The 20,508-nt window shown below is 43.0% G+C and overlaps 1 protein-coding gene across 2 annotated transcripts in view; it reads right to left on the bottom strand.

Moving 5' to 3' along the window:
• Positions 1 to 6,164: 6,164 nt before the first annotated feature.
• SLC39A14 (solute carrier family 39 (zinc transporter), member 14) overlaps positions 6,165 to 20,508 on the bottom strand; it is a 21,632-nt gene continuing 7,288 nt past the window's right edge. The window contains exons 1-8 of one of the 2 annotated variants that reach the window (XM_008582049.1): positions 19,131 to 19,394; positions 17,195 to 17,381; positions 16,201 to 16,370; positions 13,202 to 13,324; positions 12,325 to 12,513; positions 11,992 to 12,199; positions 10,855 to 11,039; positions 6,165 to 9,279 (exon numbers count right to left, since the gene is read on the bottom strand). In XM_008582049.1, the coding sequence (XP_008580271.1) occupies positions 9,133 to 9,279; positions 10,855 to 11,039; positions 11,992 to 12,199; positions 12,325 to 12,513; positions 13,202 to 13,324; positions 16,201 to 16,370; positions 17,195 to 17,381; positions 19,131 to 19,394 (1,473 nt within the window). In that variant the 3' untranslated portion in view covers positions 6,165 to 9,132. Of the gene's footprint in view, positions 9,280 to 10,854; positions 11,040 to 11,991; positions 12,200 to 12,324; positions 12,514 to 13,201; positions 13,325 to 16,200; positions 16,371 to 17,194; positions 17,382 to 19,130; positions 19,395 to 20,508 lie in introns of those variants that run through there. The other variant, XM_008582048.1, reaches the window with a different exon arrangement.

Genomic DNA, 20,508 nt, shown 5'->3' on the forward strand with positions numbered 1-20,508 from the left:
ACAAAACATCTGGAGCCACTCAATGAGAATATAAAAACAAAAGTCTAATTAAGCTCCCTTCGCAAACGATTTTTTCTATAATGAATAATGTAACTTCATTGGTTGTGTGGTGGTGTCTTGGGATTCATCACAGCAACAAGTGCAGAGTTCTATTTGATCCAGCTTGTAGACCTATCCACCTGACCAGGTATCTAACTGGTGAATTTGGCATCTCTTTCCTTTTACTTTTTGCATAGTCAGAAGTGACATACATATTTGAAAAAACCAAGGTTCATTTTTTTTTTTTTTTTTTTTTTTTTTTTAAAGATGACCGGTAAGGAGATCTCAACCCTTGGCTTGGTGTTGTCAACACCACGCTCAGCTAGTGAGTCAACCGGCCATCCCTATATAGGATCCGAACCCGTGGCCTTGGTGTTATCAGCACCACACTCTCCCAAGTGAGCCACAGGCCGGCCCTCAAGGTTCATGTTTAACTGGCATTTCTACTAATTTCTTCAAATCTAGGTTTCCATCTTACAGGGCTTGAGAGATTTGGTATATTTCCTTATGAAACTCCCTAAGCACTTCTACATCTTAATTAATGACCAGCCTCCTTTGAGGCTTAATTATGAATGCTTTTAATTTAACAAAAGCACAGGGGATCCTTGTTTCCACTGTTGTGAAAAGTAATCTGGCTGTAGTTTCTATTTATACGAAGCCATTAAAATTAAACTTCTGTCTTAAATGTAGGCAAGAGAACTGTAAATTATTTTTCAAATGAATAAAATGAGCATTTCTAAAATAGCTGCACAGAACAAAAGGTATTTTATAGTGTATAATCTCCCATTTTATATAAAAATCACCACATACATGCTTTTATTATAACACATATTGTATCTTTATTCATATCTTCCTATGAGTACATTTGGTTTTCATTAAATTACCTTGGCATGGACCCCCGCCCCCCATCTTGAGGTCTAAAAAAATTAGCAAGTCCAGATAAGAATATATATATTTTTGTAATTAGTAAAACATGGCCCAAGGCAACATCCTACCAATAGTAGCCTGATATCAAATTAATAAATTTCTTTTTTTCTTTTTTTTAAAAAGATGACTGGTACGGGGATCTCACCCCTTGGATTGGTGTTGTCAGCACCACGCTCAGCCAGTGAGCTAACCGGCCATCCCTATATAGGATCCGAACCCGTGGCCTTGGTGTTATCAGCACCGCACTCTCCAGAGTGAGCCACGGGCTGGCCCAAATTAATATATTTCTTTAGATACTTGTAAGTAAAACATGCTAATGAAAGCTTTGTTGACTGGTAGGAAAAGTATATTTATAGGTTGATATTCAGGCCATTTCTTGGGTAGTGTGCAAACCCCTTAATGGTGTGTTATCCCACAGTCTTCCTGGGAGAACTCAATACTCTAAGAACTGTGACAAGGTTGGGAACCCCAAAGCTGCCATCATTTCCTATTACTGTTGTCTGCCTCATTATAGAGCAGGAGAAAATCATGGCAAGTCACTACAGAATATAATCCACTGTAGGAGAATAGAATTTAATACCTCTCTCACACCTGGGCTCCAGTATTCCACAGGTAAGACGCCACAGGTAAAGGGCACTGACATTCATCAAGTTGACTTGGCGAAAAATAAAGAATTGGGGATCCCTTTCCCGCACACAATGTATCCTGTCAATTTACTCCCCCTACAGCCCATTCTTCTATGCAGCAGATCTTTCTAAACAGAGCAATGATATTTGTCATTTCTGTGCTTAAAACCCTCAAATGTCTCCTCCTTTCCCAATGTGGTGGTTTAACTCCTGTCAACTTCTCTGAGCTCGGGTCAAATCTCTTCCCCCACATCCGCTATAGTTCAGACAGACTGGCCTTGTTCACGTTGTATATACTACATGTTACACACATGAGAACTGGCCTCAAGCAGACCAAGCTTATTTCTGTCCTAGAGCTCTTGCATTTGCTTGCCCTTTTGCTTGGAACATTCTCCTAGATTCGCAAAGCTGTGGCTCAGCTCAAATGTCATCTGCTCTGAGCCTTTTCCTGACCACCATAGCTAAAGCTACACCTGTCCACCTGTTCTCCACCCCATTACCCTATGTTAATTTACCTGTACCACTGTTTTTGTTTTTGTCTCCTCCAACTCATTAAGAGGAGGACCTTTGTCTGTCTTGTTCACTGCTATGTCTGCTGTAACTGGCACAAAGTGGGAGCCGAAGAATTTGTTGGATGAATTAATATCATCTTACTCTTGTCTGTAGCAGAAGTTCTTAACCTGGGACACGGGTTTCAAGAGATCATTCCCTTCTCTGCCTCCTCTCTCCATCCTGCTCCCAACTGTAAGGTTTTGAGTATATTTATATGTGCTTTAGGGTGTGTATGAGAAATGTGTGGGAAAACATATTTTTCAGAATCTCAAAGGAATTCAAACAACAAAATGTTAACTGCTACTAGCAGTTTTAATTTATAAAGCACTTTCTCGTACATTTAGTTCTCATTATGTTTATAGAGACAAGTAGTACAGAAATTATCATTTCTTTTTTTTTTTTTTTTCTTTTTGTCTTTTTTATTGACCGGTAATGGGATCGCAACCCTTGGTGTCGCGCCTGTACTGGGGACCGGCAACCGGATCGCAACCCTCGGTGTTGCGCCCACACCGCGCTCAGCCAGTGAGCAGGAACCGGTCTCCACGGAGCCCCACATTCACCTCACCTGGCTCATCTCATTTTCTTTCCCTAACCACGTCCATTACTAAGTTCATCATTCTGCTGTCTAGCCACACAAGCTTTCTAAACAATTGGGTTGCTTTTAGCCTATATCTTCAGCTTTGATTTGTGGATAATTTAGTCTCTTACTTCTTTGACTCTAATATCACTGAGGTCGCTCCAGGAAACATGTTTTGTCTCACTCAGCCACTAGGATCTCCCTTTCCGTAATAACTTCGTATAGCAACACACTCTCCAGTGCGCCACCGGGCCGGCCCAGAAATTATCATTTCTACTTGATAGGTGAAGACATTGAGATGGAGAGGGGCTAAACTTACTATTAGTGATCACACAGATAGTCAGTGATGGAATTGACACAAATCCATTCTTTTGGACTCAAAAAACTGTGCTGTCTGCTGAAAACAAAGACAGAATCTAGAACACTGGGGAAGCAGGTTTGCATTGGTCCTTGTTTATCTTCATTTGCTTCAAAAATCACCAAGCTTAAACACTTTCCCAAGGACTTTCTCATTTAAAGTAGCTTATGAGGCTGAATTAAGTTTTTTTTTTTTAAAAAAAAAAAAGATGACCTGTAAGGGGATCTCAACCCTTGGCTTGGTGTTGTCAGCACCATGCTCAGCCAGTGAGCAAACCGGCCATCCCTATACTGGGAATCTCCTGATGGCTTTGTGTTACACGTGTATAGTTGTGACTGGGAATCTCCTGATGGCTTTGTGTTACACGTGTATAGTTGTGACTGGGAATCTCCTGATGGCTTTGTGTTACACGTGTATAGTTGTGACTGGGAATCTCCTGATGGCTTTGTGTTACACGTGTATAGTTGTGACTGGGAATCTCCTGATGGCTTTGTGTTACACGTGTATAGTTGTGACTGGGAATCTCCTGATGGCTTTGTGTTACACGTGTATAGTTGTGACTGGGAATCTCCTGATGGCTTTGTGTTACACGTGTATAGTTGTGACTGGGAATCTCCTGATGGCTTTGTGTTACACGTGTATAGTTGTGACTGGGAATCTCCTGATGGCTTTGTGTTACACGTGTATAGTTGTGACTGGGAATCTCCTGATGGCTTTGTGTTACACGTGTATAGTTGTGACTGGGAATCTCCTGATGGCTTTGTGTTACACGTGTATAGTTGTGACTGGGAATCTCCTGATGGCTTTGTGTTACACGTGTATAGTTGTGACTGGGAATCTCCTGATGGCTTTGTGTTACACGTGTATAGTTGTGACTGGGAATCTCCTGATGGCTTTGTGTTACACGTGTATAGTTGTGACACACTCTCCCGAGTGAGCCACAGGCTGGCCTTGAATTAAGTTTTTTAGTGAAAAAATATTACCATCAGCTGTACCAAGGCAGTCTTCCCATGCAGTCCCGGTCTGGTACGGGCGCAACACTGAGGGTTGCGATCCATTGCCGGACACGAAAAAAAAAGACAAAAAGGAAAAAAAATAAAAATAAAAATAAAATAAAATAAAATAAACCCTGAACACAAATCTGGCAAGAAGGGGTTGTGATGTTGGAAAGAAAAATGTTTTCTGGCTGGCAGCTCTTAACATACTTATCTGAAGGCTGATAGGACCTTTGGATCATTCCCAACAACTGATGTTTTCCACTATATATATATACATATACATATCTGGCTGGCAGCTCTTAACATACTTAGCTGAAGGCTGATAAGGACCTTTGGATCATTCCCAACAACTGATGTTTTCCACTATATATATATACATATACATATATGTGTGTATATATATATGTCATCTGAAAGAGCCACCTATCATGAGTGAAATGCAATTCAGTTTATTCCAGAAGGATGAAAGGGATTCACTTCTGCTGGAATTGGAACCTACCATTCTTCAGAAATCTAGGTATTTCACACTAGATTATGAAGAGTACAAAATCTTTAAAAACAGATGGGCATTTTGTTTTTCCACAGATCAAAAACTCTGTGCCTATATTAGTGTCTATTATTTCTTGAAATGGATTTTGCTCAAATCAGGTCTAAGCAGCACTGAATGGTAAATAAGAGTGTGCAGAAGGAATAAGATAGGAGAAAAGAGCACTAATACTTAGCACCTTTTAAATTTTAGTGTGTTTCACCTTCCACAAAAAACATCCTAAATGGCTTAGCTGGTTAAGAGTATTACAAAGAGATGGCTACAGGCAAGGTTTTAATCTTCTTAGTGGCCTGTTTATTTTGCTTAGCTCTGTTCCATGTGGGCACAGATTCATCTCTCTCAAACTTGGGTTTCTAAATAAAGGTAGAACAGGTGACAAGGCATGAACAAAACCATCACCAGTGAGAGGAAAACATAACTGGAAACTGCTTCTAATGGAAAAGGAGCATTTATGCAAACACAGACCTTAAAGGCATTTCCTTTGGTCTTTTCATTCATTCTTTCTGTGTGGCAGATGCTGAGATCACAGAAAGAAACCAGATACAGCCTCTACCCACAAGGAATTTGGTGTAAAAAGAATAGTGTTGACAATGCAAGTCCTGTAACTGAGCTATGCAGAGAGACACCCAACCCAACCTGGGAAGGCAGGAGGGAGGGTGGGCAGAAAAGGATTTCCAGAGAATGCGGCAGAAGCTGAAGGACAGAGTGAATGTCACCTTGAACAAATCCAGCAAATGATGGAGTGGCTAAGTAATGCAAATTAAAAGACCAACATGCCACTTAAAAAAGAAAGGTAACTCAGTTGGTTAGAGTGTGGTGCTGATAACACCAAGGTCTAGGGTTTGATCCCTGTACCACCCAGCTGCCAAAAAATAAAATAAAAATAAAATAAAATAATAAAATATAATATGGAAAGTAAGAATGGAATATGAGATCTAAAATAAGTAATAGGAAAATAAGTAAATAAATAATTTTTTTGGAAAAGTGGGAAGGACTGTGCAATAAGCATTTTGGAATCTCTAATGTATGTAAGATCACATCAACTTTTACCTTACTACTCATTTCTGTGGTCAAAGAAAAACAACAGATCTTTGACCCCATAACTAAACTGGAATGAGAATAGGTTTAGAATTTTAAGTCTCTGTAAAATAAATTATCTTTAAAAAAAAAACAGTTTTAAGTCTCATGACAGAGCCCTTTCCCCATAAGATATACAAGAGATGTGATTTAAATGAACTCAACCAGCTGTACAGGTTTCAAATTGTGGATTTACACAAGAGAAAACAGGGTGATAGAAAGCTCCTCTTAGGAAACACCACAGTTCTTTTATCAGGCAATATCAGTGAAGTCACAGGCTCCATAAAAGAGAAACTAATTATTTGTAAAATGAGCATATTATGACATATAATCCCATAGTCAAAATGTAAGCTGGATCTAGTGAAAACAAAGCTTTGTAAGTAGTGAGACATCACTGCCACCCTGTGTTAAACAGCCTTCATTGCATTCACGTTATTGCCGCAAAAGATCACAGGTGGGATTCTCAACAATTACAGAATATAGCTTTATTTATAGAATCTTACAAATAAACATTTACAGTCCACATAAGTTATTTTATTTTTGAATTTCTTCTCATAACACCTGAGTTATTTTAAAAAATACTGTGATGGAATTGCAGAACTGTAAAGGGAAATACGAACAATAGAAACCTAATCTCTCTCTTTTGCAAAAATCTGACTTTTTTTTTCCAAGCAGATTTCCAGCGTATTACCATCTCTTTGGAAGAGGACCTACTAAAAACAGGTATTAGGCTACCCAAACAGAGAGACCTTCTTTCTTAAACACAGGGTGAAGGACCATGAGGAATATCCCCAAGTTGACACCAGACACAAAATACCTTTGGAGGCAAGGACAGAAGGCAACCCACACGTCAGGGGCCAGGCGAGAAGTGGCAGAAGCCCTGTCGCTGGCTGACCACGCCTGCCTGTGACATATACTTTCCTTGCTAATGTGAACAGGAGCTGATCCTTCCAGAAGAAGAGAGGTTCAAGATGCTACTGCCAGGGGTAAAAAAAGTCCTCAAGACAACTTGCTACTCCTTAGACTTCTAATATGTACAAATGCTTAAAACAGCAAGTTCAACACTTAAAAGTCAAAAAGAAATTGCCACATTTCCAACTCATGAGGCAAATCTGTTGCCAAGGGCAACTTACAATCAGTCGGACAATGAGCGTCTCCACCCCTCCTAAGCTCCAACTAGGACTGGCCTCGGCACCAATTACAGGTTCAAGATTTCCCTTTGAGGCAGCCATCTATTAAAGGAGAGTTCTTAATATAGGTGTGCAGGAAAAGGGAAAGCACTCTACTATTTCCTACTTTATTTTTCAATTTGTTAAATATTATATTTTTGAGCGCCTCCCCTAAACTAGAAACCCACTAACTCTAATTTCATATTCTACTCCAAGACAGAGGGTATTTTTAAGGAATGACAGGATCTGTAGGGAATGCTAAAATTATAAATACATCAATGTGAGTTAGCTAAAGCAAAATCTTCCAGAAACTTAAATTATGAGTGTTATTTTCTGCTAGCTCCTAAAAGCAGTTAGAGAAAAACAAAACAGAGAAGATAAAGAATCGCTTTAAAACAATAACCACAATAATAATGATAATATAAAAAGTTAGATTCCAACATTCTAATATTCAATTAGTTCTTTGGTAAAACTGGACCATAATCCTACCAGGAGTCAGTCCTGATATTTAATCTAGAGTCTTGATCATTGAAGTTTCCCTCCTTCGTCAGCCTATTCTCAAATCTATCAAAGTCAACAGGCAAGATAAGGAGGAAGTATCACCAGCAGTTTTCCCACTCAGGTTCTTTTCAAGATTATTCCTGGCTTGAGGGATGTTTCCCAAGAATAAAAAACAAAATAGATGCTGTTTTTAATTACTCGTAGTGGACAGTTTTTCTGTGTAAGAACAGAAAAACTCAGCTACTGGCAATGAACCAGTACTCGTCAGTTATGCAAATGAATCAGTTTGAAAATACCGCCCCTGGGCTATGACTGTGGGCACCGTTAAGAAAGGCTTCTGGAGAGACTGGCTCCCCACAGTGGCTAAAGAATCTCACATTATCAATATGATAATAATAAATCAATTCACCTAGTGAACCTGGAGATTGAGCTCCCCTCGAAGCCAGAGTTCTGGGGTGAGGGCTCCACAGTGCCTGAGGCTGGTCTACAATTTCACAGACAAGTATTTCCATTCATTTTCTGGAGAGAATTAAAGCAATTCATACTCAATTCAATACAGGATTCAAACTTTTTGGTTTGGGGTGAGGGAGACAGCAGGAACCTCTCTGCAGCATAATCATTAGGGCCTCCATTCTACAAACATCTACAGTGCCCCAACGTAAGTTTTTGACCTTATATTTCAGAGTCCCGTATTACTCATACTTTTATTTATGTAATTAGCAAATCTGAAATTTTGCCTGCACTGATCCCATTTCTGATTCCCCTTGTCTAAGTAGAACATAAACTGCCCTCCAGTTCTATAAGTCAACTTGACACTCTGCAGAAGTCTTGTCCACGGGAGATAGGTTTGCACAGTCTCCGCTCTCCTCTAATACAAACTTCTTCAATGTGCTCAGAATGTGCTTCTAGGGAGTCTCTTAGAAGATGGGAGTGGGGAAGGGGAGGTGGAAATCACAGCAAAACCTATTGTTTTCTTGCAGATCTCCTGACTCTCCATTCTGTCAGTGTTAACCTGAAAGAAGAAGAGGTCCAGGCAACTGAACCTCCAGACTAGCTCACCTTGACAGCCAGGAAACATCAGGTGTGGCCACAGAATCAATATCCAGCATCCCAGCAGGAACAAATGAGCACCAGGACAAGACACACCTCATGGGTTCTACTTCCCTGCTCCCTCGGGATGATCCTTGCCTGTACTCTTGCTCTGGTCCTCTGTTCTGACTTCTAGTTCTCTCTGAAAGAAGTCATAGGCAACTGAACAGACTTTGAGAAAATAGGAAGGGTTCCTGTCTCCTATCTCTTCTCTGTAAGAAAAGGTGAACCCATTTCAAAATGGGCCAGCTTGAGGTCCAGGGTTCACATGTTGATTCACGGGCCCCAAACTATGGATTCACCACCTGATATTTCTAACCACTGGTTATCTATTTGCATTACAGGGTAATGAATTCAAAACCTTTCAGCACTGGTTCCAAGAGAAAGAAAAAAGTTAGTCTTGTCTTGTAAGCTGCATTCAGGACCCAGAGTCACTGAGAAAACAGGGAGAGGTGAGGGTGAGAGGCACTACCTAGAGTCTGGTTACCAGGGTAGCTTATTCCTAAGGCAGAGCATCTTAAAAACAGCTGACATCTGAATGCAGGAATATAGTCTGTGTCCGTTTTTAACAGAACTGCCTCTTCCATGGTGCTTTGTGGATGCCGAGTCCTTGGGCTAGAGACAGGGCAGCCCAGCGCCCGACTTCCAGTGCCACTGGCTCTTGGCAGGGCCCTACCCGATCTGGATCTGTCCTGAATACATAGTGAGGACCAGCATGATGGTGAATCCAGTCAAGAGGCCCAGGTTCTGGATAACAAAGGGGATCAAGACGCTGCCCTTCCTTTCATCCTCCTGGCAGACCTCGTTCATCTCGGGAAACTGAGAAAGAAGAAAACAATTCCTTTCTTAACCTTGCAAGTCCAGGGCAATTCTGTGGTTGAGATATATATCAAATTGGTTGACAAAGAAAATTAACAACAACAGCAGCTAGAACTTGAATGTAAGAGCCTTACTTCCAAGGTTTACAACTATCTACTTACTAGGTAGGTAAAACAAAGTTCTAAATATGCATGCAGCCCTGGATGTGTTTAGATGCTGGCTAAAAATAAATGCACCCTGATAAAAAATAAACTTCTTTGTGGACTTTGAAAACACTTGAAAATATCTTTTTGCTACCAAATTGTTGTCACCTCTTTGGGAAATTGAGCATCTGTGTAAGGGGACAGAGAATGGAGCTACAACGTGGCTATGATGTAAGGCCTCGTGCTGCTTGGCCAGCAAGCCAGGCCGAGGCAGGCCAGACAACTATGAGACCGTCAGGTAATGCCAAAAAAATCCTACCCATGAAGCAGGCTCCCCACAAGAAAGGAGAGAATCTAAAATGTTTCCATGGAATAAGGCTGGATTAAGGTGGTCATTCTTATCACCTCATCAAAAACATTATTTTCGAAGGATATGAAAAAAGAATTCATGTGAACAGGTCAAAGACCATGTCATGCCAACAAGGAAAGGAAATCAACATCATTAGTTACACAAAAGATGCAACAGATCAGATATTTCACTAGTAAATTCAAACTACCTAAATGGTTAGCAAGAACAGTACAATGTATACTTTTACACACTGCTGATAACATACAAAGGTTAAGCTCTTTTAGAAGGCAGCTTGGCAATATGTATTAAAAGACTAAAACCATGTGTCTGCCTTTTGAGGCAGCAATTCTAGTTCTGGAATTAAGGTACATCATCTCATGTAATAATACCAGCCATTGAAAAGGATGTTTTCAAAGAATATGCAACATGGAAAAATGTCTATGATATATTAAGTAAAAAAAAGCAATCAGGACATAGAATTGTATAGTCAGTGTGATTATAGTTATTTAAAAACAGATAAACACAATGTATTGACATAAAAAAGAAACAAACCAAAGTGTTCATTATAATTGTTGTTTTGGGAGTAGAATGATTATGAGCAATCAGGACATAGAATTGTATAGTCAGTGTGATTATAGTTATTTAAAAACAGATAAACACAATGTATTGAGATAAAAAAGAAACAAACCAAAGTGTTCATTATAATTGTTGTTTTGGGAGTAGAATGATTATGGAAAATTTTCTTTCCTTTCTTCCCTCTCACCCTCCTTCCTTCTTTTTATTTAATCTATATAAATCTATAATATTTAAGTAAAGACCCTAGTTTGAGTATGATCATTTTCTTTAATGACATATGCTAAGAGAAACATAAACTTTTCCTCCTTTAAAATCTAATGCCCCCCTAAAAACCACTGAATTGGATACCTTAAATAGGGGAATTGTGTGTTATGTGAAAGATATCTCAATAAAGCTATTATCAAAAAGAAACAAACTACCTAACGTTCCCTTAGCCATCCTCCCATCCAACAAATTTAATAATCTGGCCCAATTTTGCCTACATGGCATAAACTGTGGAAGGCTTACCATATCAGCGAGAGAAATATATAAGAACATGCCTCCAGCCAGTGCGAAGATCCAGTTGGCAGAAAAGTGGCTGCCAGCCAGAATGCCAAAGGCCAAACCCACGTAGCAGCAGCAGGCAGAGAGGAAGTTGAAGAAGAGAGCCTGCTGGATACTCATTCCAGCGTTGAGCAGGATGACGAAGTCTCCTGCAGGAGACAGAAACACTGATGACGTCAGACTGCTTAAACTGTGGACAAAGTCTGGGAGAAAATCAACACAGCCCTGGACTAGAGACTGAAGTGACAGGACTCAGGCACCTTCATCTTCCTGCGCAGGAGCTGCCTCTACCTGCCAAACGTGTCATGCACTTCCAGCCTACAGGCTGAAAATAATTCATAGGATTTTTAAACTAGATGATCAACTAGCAATGGCCCCCTTTCTCTTTTGATGGATGGTAAAATAGGAGGAACTTCCTTCCTCACGAGTATAATGGATGGCACTTTTAGGAAACAAAATTGAGATGGAGAGAAGTTAAGTAATTTACACAAAGTCATAAGCCAATAAATGGCCAAGCCAGGATTTGACCTTGAGTCGTCTCTGAACCCCAGAGCCCTGGCTTGTTACACTCTCTCCCTGATAAAACTAAGTACCTCCTAACGCCTGGCTCATCTACTTCCTCCACCTGCCAGCCTTGGGAAGATTAACAGGATAGAAGAGATAACCTTTACTGAGCACTTAGAATAGTGTGTGGCACATGGTAAGTCCTTTGCACCATTTGTTTCCCTTTAATCCTCACAATAATTCCATAAGGGAGGTACTATTATCAACCCCACTGCATAGGTGAGGAAACTGAGCCACAGCACATATGGCTAAAGTGAAACGAACACCCCTGTTAACAAATAGTGGTTTGGGGCTGGCTGGTTGCTCATTCGGTAGAGTCAGTGCTGATAATCATCAAGGTTCAGATCCCTGTACCGGCCAACCGCCAAAAAAAAAAAAAAAAGTGGTTAGATTTCGCACAGCTTAGGAAGTGTGTTAATTAATTATGATAAGCATTGTGAAGTGGGGGGAGATGACAGAGTGGCAAGGAATCAGCCACATAAAGGGTGCCAGCACCAGAAACGAGGCAGCACAGTGGAATGGGGCATGTGCGCTTACCTAACTCGTGGGGGAACTCCTCACAGAGGATGGCCACTGAGGTGCTGATGCCTTGGAAAACAGACACAGTGAAGGAAGCACCGATGGCCAGGCCATCGATGAAATTGTGAAGGCCGTCGCTCAGGGTGATCATCCAGGCCAGGGTGCCAATGTCAGAGTAGCGGACACCTTTTAGCCAGTAACAGGCGCTTTGGGAAGCTTGCAGGTCCTACAAGAAAGCACATTGCCATGGACCACAGAGTCAAAGTGTGCAGTACGCCTTAAAGGCAGGCCTGAGTCGACAAGGCCATCCCCTCCTAAAGGCTCCCACCAAACAGCTGATGGCCCACTTACCTGCACAGACAGTGAGCCCACAACGACCTTCTCATCTGCCACAGGGGCCTTGCCATCCAGCTCACTGTTGCAGTGTTGAGGAATCATGTGGTCCAGATCCCCATTCTGCAGCTTCTCCATCACCCCCTCCTCCTGGTCCTTCTCGGAAGGAAGCGTCTCAGAGGCAAAATGGTTATGTCCATGATGATGCTGGAGGGGTGAAAGGAAGGGGATCAGCATGACACTTACCAAAACCACAAACCTAACTGAGTGCCTACTCAGGGTAAGTGCTCCAAACACTGGGAAGACCTCATTCCTCCCATCAGAAAAAATACAAGCAGGTAACACGTGCAGAAACGTAGGAAAAGCTGTTGGTGTTAAACACCAAAGGACTCGGTGTTGGCAGACAATCATCCCAGTGAGGTGGCCACTGCTCAAAGTATTTAGAGCTCCTCCTTTGCAATGGCTGATTTTGTTCAATTCAGTAACTAGGGAATATCTATACGCCAGGCACTAAAGATAACTTTTTGGAACTACGCTATAATAATCAGTCCTGTTTCATTGAGGTCATACTTTATACGTGATGAATGTATGTTACCATGCCCCTCTCCCACGTGTAAATATATAAATAGTTATTAAGGAAATAATCTAGAACAAAACAAAAGAGGTAAACTGCTTAGTAAAAGGCACATTGGCCAGATCTAGTTTCTGATCTGGCCTCACCCCCGGCTGATGTCCTCACAAGGGGAAGTAGAATTATCTCATGAATTTTGTAGTTTTTAATCCATGGCGGGAGGCTACTGTCTAAACTCACTGTAGTGAGTTTACAAAACACATCAACATTTTCAAAGTTGGGTGTTTTCCTTAGAAGAACGTTTTACCAACAACCAGGCCTCACCTCATTTTTCTGCTTAAGAAGCATCTTCAAAATCTTCTCTGTGAAAAAGAAAAGATAAAAGCCCCCGAACACTACTGCAGACTTGGAGACATAATAATCTTCCAGAGGGTTGAAACCAAAAGCCTGTGGACCCAGGAAAACAAAATGAGTTTAAGGAAAAAAAAAAAAAAAAAAAAAAAGCTGGTTCCCTCTCAGCTTGTAACTACCTCCTTGAATCAGACATACTGGAGTAAATGCCACCTACCTACTCTCTTTCTAGCAAATCTAATCCTTGATGCTTCCCTGATGTCACATTACCAGACCTGGAAGGTTCTCTCTAATTTATTTTCTAATGCAAAAGACAGATCATCATCAGAATTTTAATCTCAGGAAGGTTAATGAGGACTCTGTCATAATTTCTCTTGGTGCTTTACATCAAAAGCATATTCTGTCAGCAAATTCCATATTTAAGGAGAAGACACTTGTGTTCATTTTCATGTTATCTAGTGTCCCTGGCTGATCTGCCTGTAAACACAGAGGGTGTAATTACACTTTCTAAAATGGGAAACCCATTCTCCGGTTTAAGAGTAAGAATTGCAGCCTCTTCCTGACCACAGGCCTCCCAGTGACCACAAAGCCAAGAAAGCAGACTGTTGCTGCAGGCGCCAGTTTGGGGGGTTTTGAGTTCTTTCTAAAAACTTCACTTATTAAAGAGGGTTGGGGGAATCCAATGGCAAGAGGACAGGAGTAAAAATAGAATTCTGTTCTAAGTTAAGCTCCTGATTGATAGCGGGATCTGACCTGCTCCTCTATCTTCTGACAGGAATAAACTCCAGCCCTCTCATGAATAGGTCAAAGATAAAAGTGATCATAACCATGAGGAACTCTGGGCTATTTAAAAGGTAAGTGTTTTCCCTTTATGTTTTAAAGGGACCAAATTCAATCACTACCCCTTAGTGTAGTTTTCTAAGAGACACAAAGGCCAAGTTCTAGGGTAGACACAACACATTTAGGTCGATTTTCCAGGAGAGTCAGATCATCTTAGGGAAAACCAAAGTGTAAACAGGTAACTAAATCCTCTCCACAAAAAGCCATGAAGGATGGCAGAATACAAAAGCATGGCTTTAGGAATCATACAGGGGCAACAAGGAAAGTTTTGGTGGATATTAACAAGGGGGAGACAAAAAGGAAAATCAGAGAGAGACAAGTAGGGAGGGAGAGAGAAATAGAAAATTTATTAGTGATTTCAGTCTGATAAAATTTCCTTCAATCAGTTCAGAAGAAATGAAGAGGAATTCACGGTGGCCTCTGAACCCTGTGACTACCGCCCCTGCTGCCCTTGGTGGCTCCAGTCACACCTACCAGCCAGGGTGACTGGCGGGGTGGGGTGCTGCCTTGTCCCACCTCTGAGGTGTGTGCTCAGGCCTGTCACAGAGGCTGCCCAAGACAGACTTTGGACTCGAGGGCTGGCTCTCTTTTACAGTAAACAAAAGTGGAAAGAGACTGATCATCATGTCACTGTGTTTGCTTCCATACATCCCATCCACATCGTGAAGGCACACGGGACACTACCTGGACACAGATTGGTTTGTGCAAGACACAACAAAGTCAGATGTACAGGGCAGAAGGGACAAAGAACCTTTAAGACCTGATGCCTGTAAAATTTCTTAATTTCTCAGTTTTTGTCTGTTTGTTTGTTTCCATTTGCTTTCAGAGGGATTCAATCATATAGAACAGAGTTCCAGGATAAACCCGGTCATAAAAAATATTTCCTTTAGCATTTCCCAGTGTGCTACACATTGGGCTATGGTCCAGGCCCAAAAGAGGGCAGGACAGAACTGTGCCAGGATGAGACACCCCCCCAGCGAGCCACAGGGGCGGAGCGGGTATGATTATGGCATTTCCGTTCAAACAGGCACCGAGGCATTTTTATTTCGAATCTTTACAAGATTAATAAATTCAATTTCTGGAGCTGAAAAAATAGCCCAAGATGAGGTCTTCCCTGAGAAGTGCTTGCTAGATCCATGCGGGATTCTGCGACAGCATCAAGATGGTGAGCCTTCGACCAGATTTCTTCTCTCACTAAGAAGGAGAAGTGCAAGGCCTGGCTTCCCACCTGCTGTCTTTTCTGCATTAGTCTTTTGATTAGGAAAGGCCGGAAGCCACTGTCACGGTTCTTTTACATGAAAGGCAGCTTCCTCCATTCCCAAAGGGGTTTGACCCATGTCTGCACATTATCATGCCCTTACAGCAGCGTCCTTGCCTGGGCTGAAAAGGTGGGCAGACTGTCACCTTGGGTCTTATTGTTATAGCTCCTCAGTGATAACAGTTAAAAACCAAATTAACAAACATATCAAAACAGTCAAGTAAGGGTACCAGGATGTCAGTCTTCTCAGGACAAAGTCAAGATGCAAGGCAGGAAGGATTGAGTGCCCCTTTCATTTATTTTGTATTTTTAATTTTGTTTGTTCTTGTTCAGTAGTCTTTGTTCCATGTTTGTTCTCTATGCTACCAATTATGGCCTGCTTAAAAATAAGGATCACTCACTTTTTAGGCCAATTGTACGTATCAGTTAGTAACCTCTTTTCCTTCCACCTCATTCCAGATGGATAATCTCTTGGTCCCCACACCTGAGTCCTGCCAGGCTTCTCCTTAGAACAGAAGGCGTGTGTCACACCAAGGGCCTGGGCAGCACCCCCGAGCTGTGGCTCTCCTACAAATGGGGCTTAGGAAAGGAGACTGACAGATGCCCAGCAGGGAGGGCAAAGGCTAAGAGCCTTGCATCTGACATCCACTGAAGAGGCTGGAGGCAAACCTGGGTGCCCAGAGGAGTGACAGAAGGCCCCTGAGATCCAGAGTTAGAAGTCACTTGTGGCCCGAGATAGGAGGGATAGGTCCATTTTTCAGGCGGCGGTTGTCAGATGCCTCAGGGTGCAGGGTGGGGGTAAACATCAGCCAGAGGGGGGGCTTGGCTATGGTGCCCTGGGAAAGAGGATGCGCACGTGTCTGTTCTACTGCACCTCTGGAATGAGCTGGAAGAGCGCGTTAGAGAACAGCGTTCCAATGGACAGGGCGATGAAGTAAGTGAGCACACGTCTGAAAAACGCTTTCTCCATGCACGGCAGCACGAGGACTCCCAGGAGAGAGGCCAGGTTAATCAGCGAAACGCTGAGGAAACCAAAGCCCCACACTGTGGAGGAAGAAGAGCAGATGGAGGGCCTCTGTTACTGAGGGTGGGGGCACTCTGAATTCAGGGTGATCGGGCAGACAGAGATCCACCTGCATCAGTAAACAGCTGTTGGGTCCATCTCTTACTGGGTTCTGTGGAGAAGCCTAAGAAATATACATCAAAGTTGCTATCCAAAAGCAGTTTACCTTTCCAATGGAGAAGCTGCAAACACCACAAAGGGGTAAATATCATATAAGTCAAACAACGACAGCAGGAAACACTAGGAGACATAACACAGGCAGCACAAACTGGGTACCAGGAAGCACGGAGCACACACCAGCGCTACAGGGTTCCAGAAGGCCAGCCAGGGGCCTCAGGAGCTGTGCACACTCACAGACCATGGCGAGTCCCCTGTGGCTACAGCAGAGCGGGCCAAGAGCAGACTCTGTGAGGTGTTCAAGGTTAAACTGAAAAACCAAAGCAGTGGTCTCCTTATGGTTTAACGAAAACCAAAATGAATAGTGGAAGGCTGGCCGGTTAGTGCAATTGTCAGAGCACCGCTTGGTAACACCAAGGTCAAGGGTTTGGATTCCTGTGCCAGCCAGCCACAGGAAAAAAAAAAAAAAAGAAAGAAAGTGAACAAAAAAGGCATCCACAGGCTGGTCAAACAGTCCAACACTCTGAACGCTCCCCAGCCACACTGCCCGGGAGTCTGACAATGTGCTAGGAGTCTCGTGCATACTAAACATATCAGTACAGCCATCACTCCCAGCGAGCAGATGTCAGCTTGGCACGGCCCCGCAGCTCACGGGAGAGCAGGCTGCGGCCCGCCTCGCCTGGCTTACCTTCGATTGTGCTCGGCCTCCCCTCCTCTGTCTGCTCGTTCTCCTCGTTCTCCTGGTTCTCAGAGGTACAGGCCCGGGAATCCAGCTGCTGGAGGATGGTGGGGCAGAACTCCTGGAACTCACTCCTCCCAATGTGTGACTCGTTGCTGAAATTGTGCACAGCGAAGAGCTCTCCAGAACTAAAGCACTGAAACAAGGGAGGGGCAGAGAGCCTCTGAGAACCCAAGGTCATGCCTTGCCCAGGGAAGCAGCAACCCACTTAGCTTTCCAAGAGGAAAAGAGAAGACAGAGGATGTCCAAATTTCAGGGAATTTGTAGATTCATCTCTAAGAATGAGAACAAGGTAGTCCCTCAACTTGAAAAACTGATAAGTAATCTTAGAGATCAGCCACCCACAAAGCACACCTGTCTGTAAACAGCTGCCTGAGAAATTTTAGGAACCAGATTCCAATCATTGTGACCAAGGTGTGCATACCTGAAGATACAAGCTTCATCTAGATACCAAATCTGGCTGCATATCGCAATAGTCCAGGGAGCTATTATATTAAACTGCAGATTCCAGATGCTTCTCAGTACTGGCAGGTAGAGAGGTGGGGCTCCTCAGAAACTACAGATGACCCAATCAGACCAACAGTGGGGAGTATTAGTCCCCTCAATCATACAGTACTGTCCTCCTCTTAAAGGATGTGTTGACAGAGGTTAGGGAAGGAAAATCTAAAGATTCAAAGCCAGCATGGAGCAAGCATGGGCTGGCCAGCAGAAACCTTGGGCGGTATCAGTTAAGTGGTTCTCAGGAAACGTTCCTTTGAAACACTGCTGTTCTACTTCTAATTATACTTTGTACACGTCAGTCCTTTTCCGAGTTTGGATTTACTAAGAGTCAGCCTCTGGGTGTGCTAACAAGATGAGTTTCTGAGTCTATAAAGCTGAGGGCTGGACTCCGGCGACCCCAGGACACTCCCTGCTGCAGCCCTGGCAGGCCCTGAGACCCTGGTGGAGGCCCTTGGGGGTCCAGCTGCAGCACTGACTCCAACACCAACCATGCTCGGGGGGTTCTGCACCGGCACCACATGGTCCCGTGTCCACTTTCTCTCTCCAAACTCTACTCACCCTTCAAGGTGTAGCTCCAGGACACCTCGTCCAGGAAGCTTCCTCGATGATGCCAGCACGCACTCATCTCCCCCTCTCATCTCTGAATCCCACAATTACTGTCCAGCCCACCAAGTGTGATGCTTCATTTTAATACTAGCTGACTTTGTCCTCTGCTGGTTGAGCTCCACATCCTGACAGTAAACTCCTTGAATATGACTCATTTTTCTCTATTTCTCACAACACTCAGTGCAGGGAACAAAGTAGATATATAAAGACTTTGTTGGGTGGCTTATATTTGGCTGCCACAAATAGCCTCAGACTCTGATTAGTCAAGATAATATGGAAGAAAGAACAGAGAACCAGGAACCAAAAGACCTGGGTTCTAGTTGTGATCCCTCTGGGAACTCACTGGGGACCCTCAGTGTTCTATCCTATAAAGAAGAGAATTCCACCTGCACCTAGACGGACTGCAAGGCTCCCCTGGGATAGGATGCAAAGGGCTTTGTAAACTGTAAACTCTATTAGAAAGGCTGTCCTGGGAGCTGCAGCTTACCAGCAGTTCTAGGTGATGCAAACACAGCTCTGAGGAAGAGTCTGGGCAGGTGAAAACCCCACTTCACAGCTACCTTTTTTTAAGGGCTTCAAAACACCATGGCAGGTGGCCAGGAGGCACTGCTGGAGACTGAAGATTTGCTGATCCAGACAATGAGTGAAAATAACTGGCCTGTCTACTCTGTCATCAAGACCTGCCTGCCCCCCTCACCTATACCAGGCTGCTTGGCCACCCTGTGCCTGACCAGACAGGGACACGAAGCAGAGCTGTGAACATGGAAGGGAGTCCTACCGTTGAGAGGTTCCTCGGTCCCTGCGTGAGCTGGGTGGCGTTATCCCGGCCCACTCCCACATCCAGGTGGTTGAGCAGGGCCTTAAGCTGCTGCAGAGTGAGGCTGTCACCCTTGCTGTAGCGGTGCATGAGATCCTGCAGGAACGAGGCAGCGCTGATGGTGGGCATGCCTGGCGATGAGGCGCGGGCCTCAGGGACAGCTCTCCATAAGCTGAGCAGGGCCAGCAGGAAGCAGCTATGGAAGGCGGGGCACGGCAGCTTCATGGTGACCAAATAAGCCTGCAAAAGCAAAGAGGCAGGTGAAGGCGAGCCTTTTTCCACGCCCCCCGTCTGTCAGCAACGGCGCCAGACCCCAGACACGAGGCCTCTCCTCCAACTCTGAAGGTGCTCAGTATCGACATCTGACTCTTCTCTAATTCCTCTGTCCAACCTTTGAGAAAAACCCTTCTTTTCAAAGGATAGAATAAAAATGGATAAAAAGGACACATTAAAGAAGTTTGGCTAAATTAAAAAATAAACAGGGATGTGGTTATGATTGTTTAAAAGGTCATCTTTTAGAGATACTGAAATAATCATGGATTAAATGATCTTATCTGGGATTTGCTTCAAAATAATAAAGGGGGGTATGTTCACGGGGGTGAGACAGCACTCGCCACTGTTGAAACTAAGCCCCAGGTTGATGGGACCACAGACTCTTCTGTCTACTTTTGTACATGTTTGAAATTCTACAAAATAAAATGTTATTAGAAAATAAATATTACAAATAAAAGAGGAAAAAATACAGACTGGCAAAAATATACACCATCAAAGATGATAAAAGTTTATTTCTATACTATATAAATTAGTAAACAAACATGAAAAACACTCAGCCTCTCTACGATATTGAGAATACAAATTTAAAACTTGGCTGATACCATTTTGCTACTTATTAAAATAGCAAAATAGATTTTTCAGATATAACACGTCTTGTTAGTGAAGCTAAACAACAGAATAAGATATCGCCCATGATTGAATTAATAGTGATAATAAAAATATTTAAATCCTTCAAATTAACAATTCTGCTTCTAGAACTTACCCTAATAGAAGTAATCCAAAAATAAAAAGGCTATATGCAAAAAGATGTGTTATGAACAAGTAAATTATATCAATTTCACGGAGTTATTATGCAGCTATAAAAAATGAGAGTCCTGGGCTGGCCCCGTGGCGCACTCGGGAGAGTGCGGGGCTGGGAGCGCAGCGACGCTCCCACCACGGGTTCGGATCCTATATAGGAGTGGCCGGTGCGCTCACTGGCTGAGCGCGGTGCGGGTGACACCACACCAAGGGTTGCGATCCCCTTACCAGTCACGAAAAAGACAAAAAAAAAAAAAAAAAAAAA

Source organism: Galeopterus variegatus, unplaced genomic scaffold (genome assembly GCF_000696425.1).
Source record: "Galeopterus variegatus unplaced genomic scaffold, G_variegatus-3.0.2 Scaffold2506, whole genome shotgun sequence".
In the NCBI taxonomy this organism is placed as follows: Eukaryota; Metazoa; Chordata; class Mammalia; order Dermoptera; family Cynocephalidae; genus Galeopterus; species Galeopterus variegatus.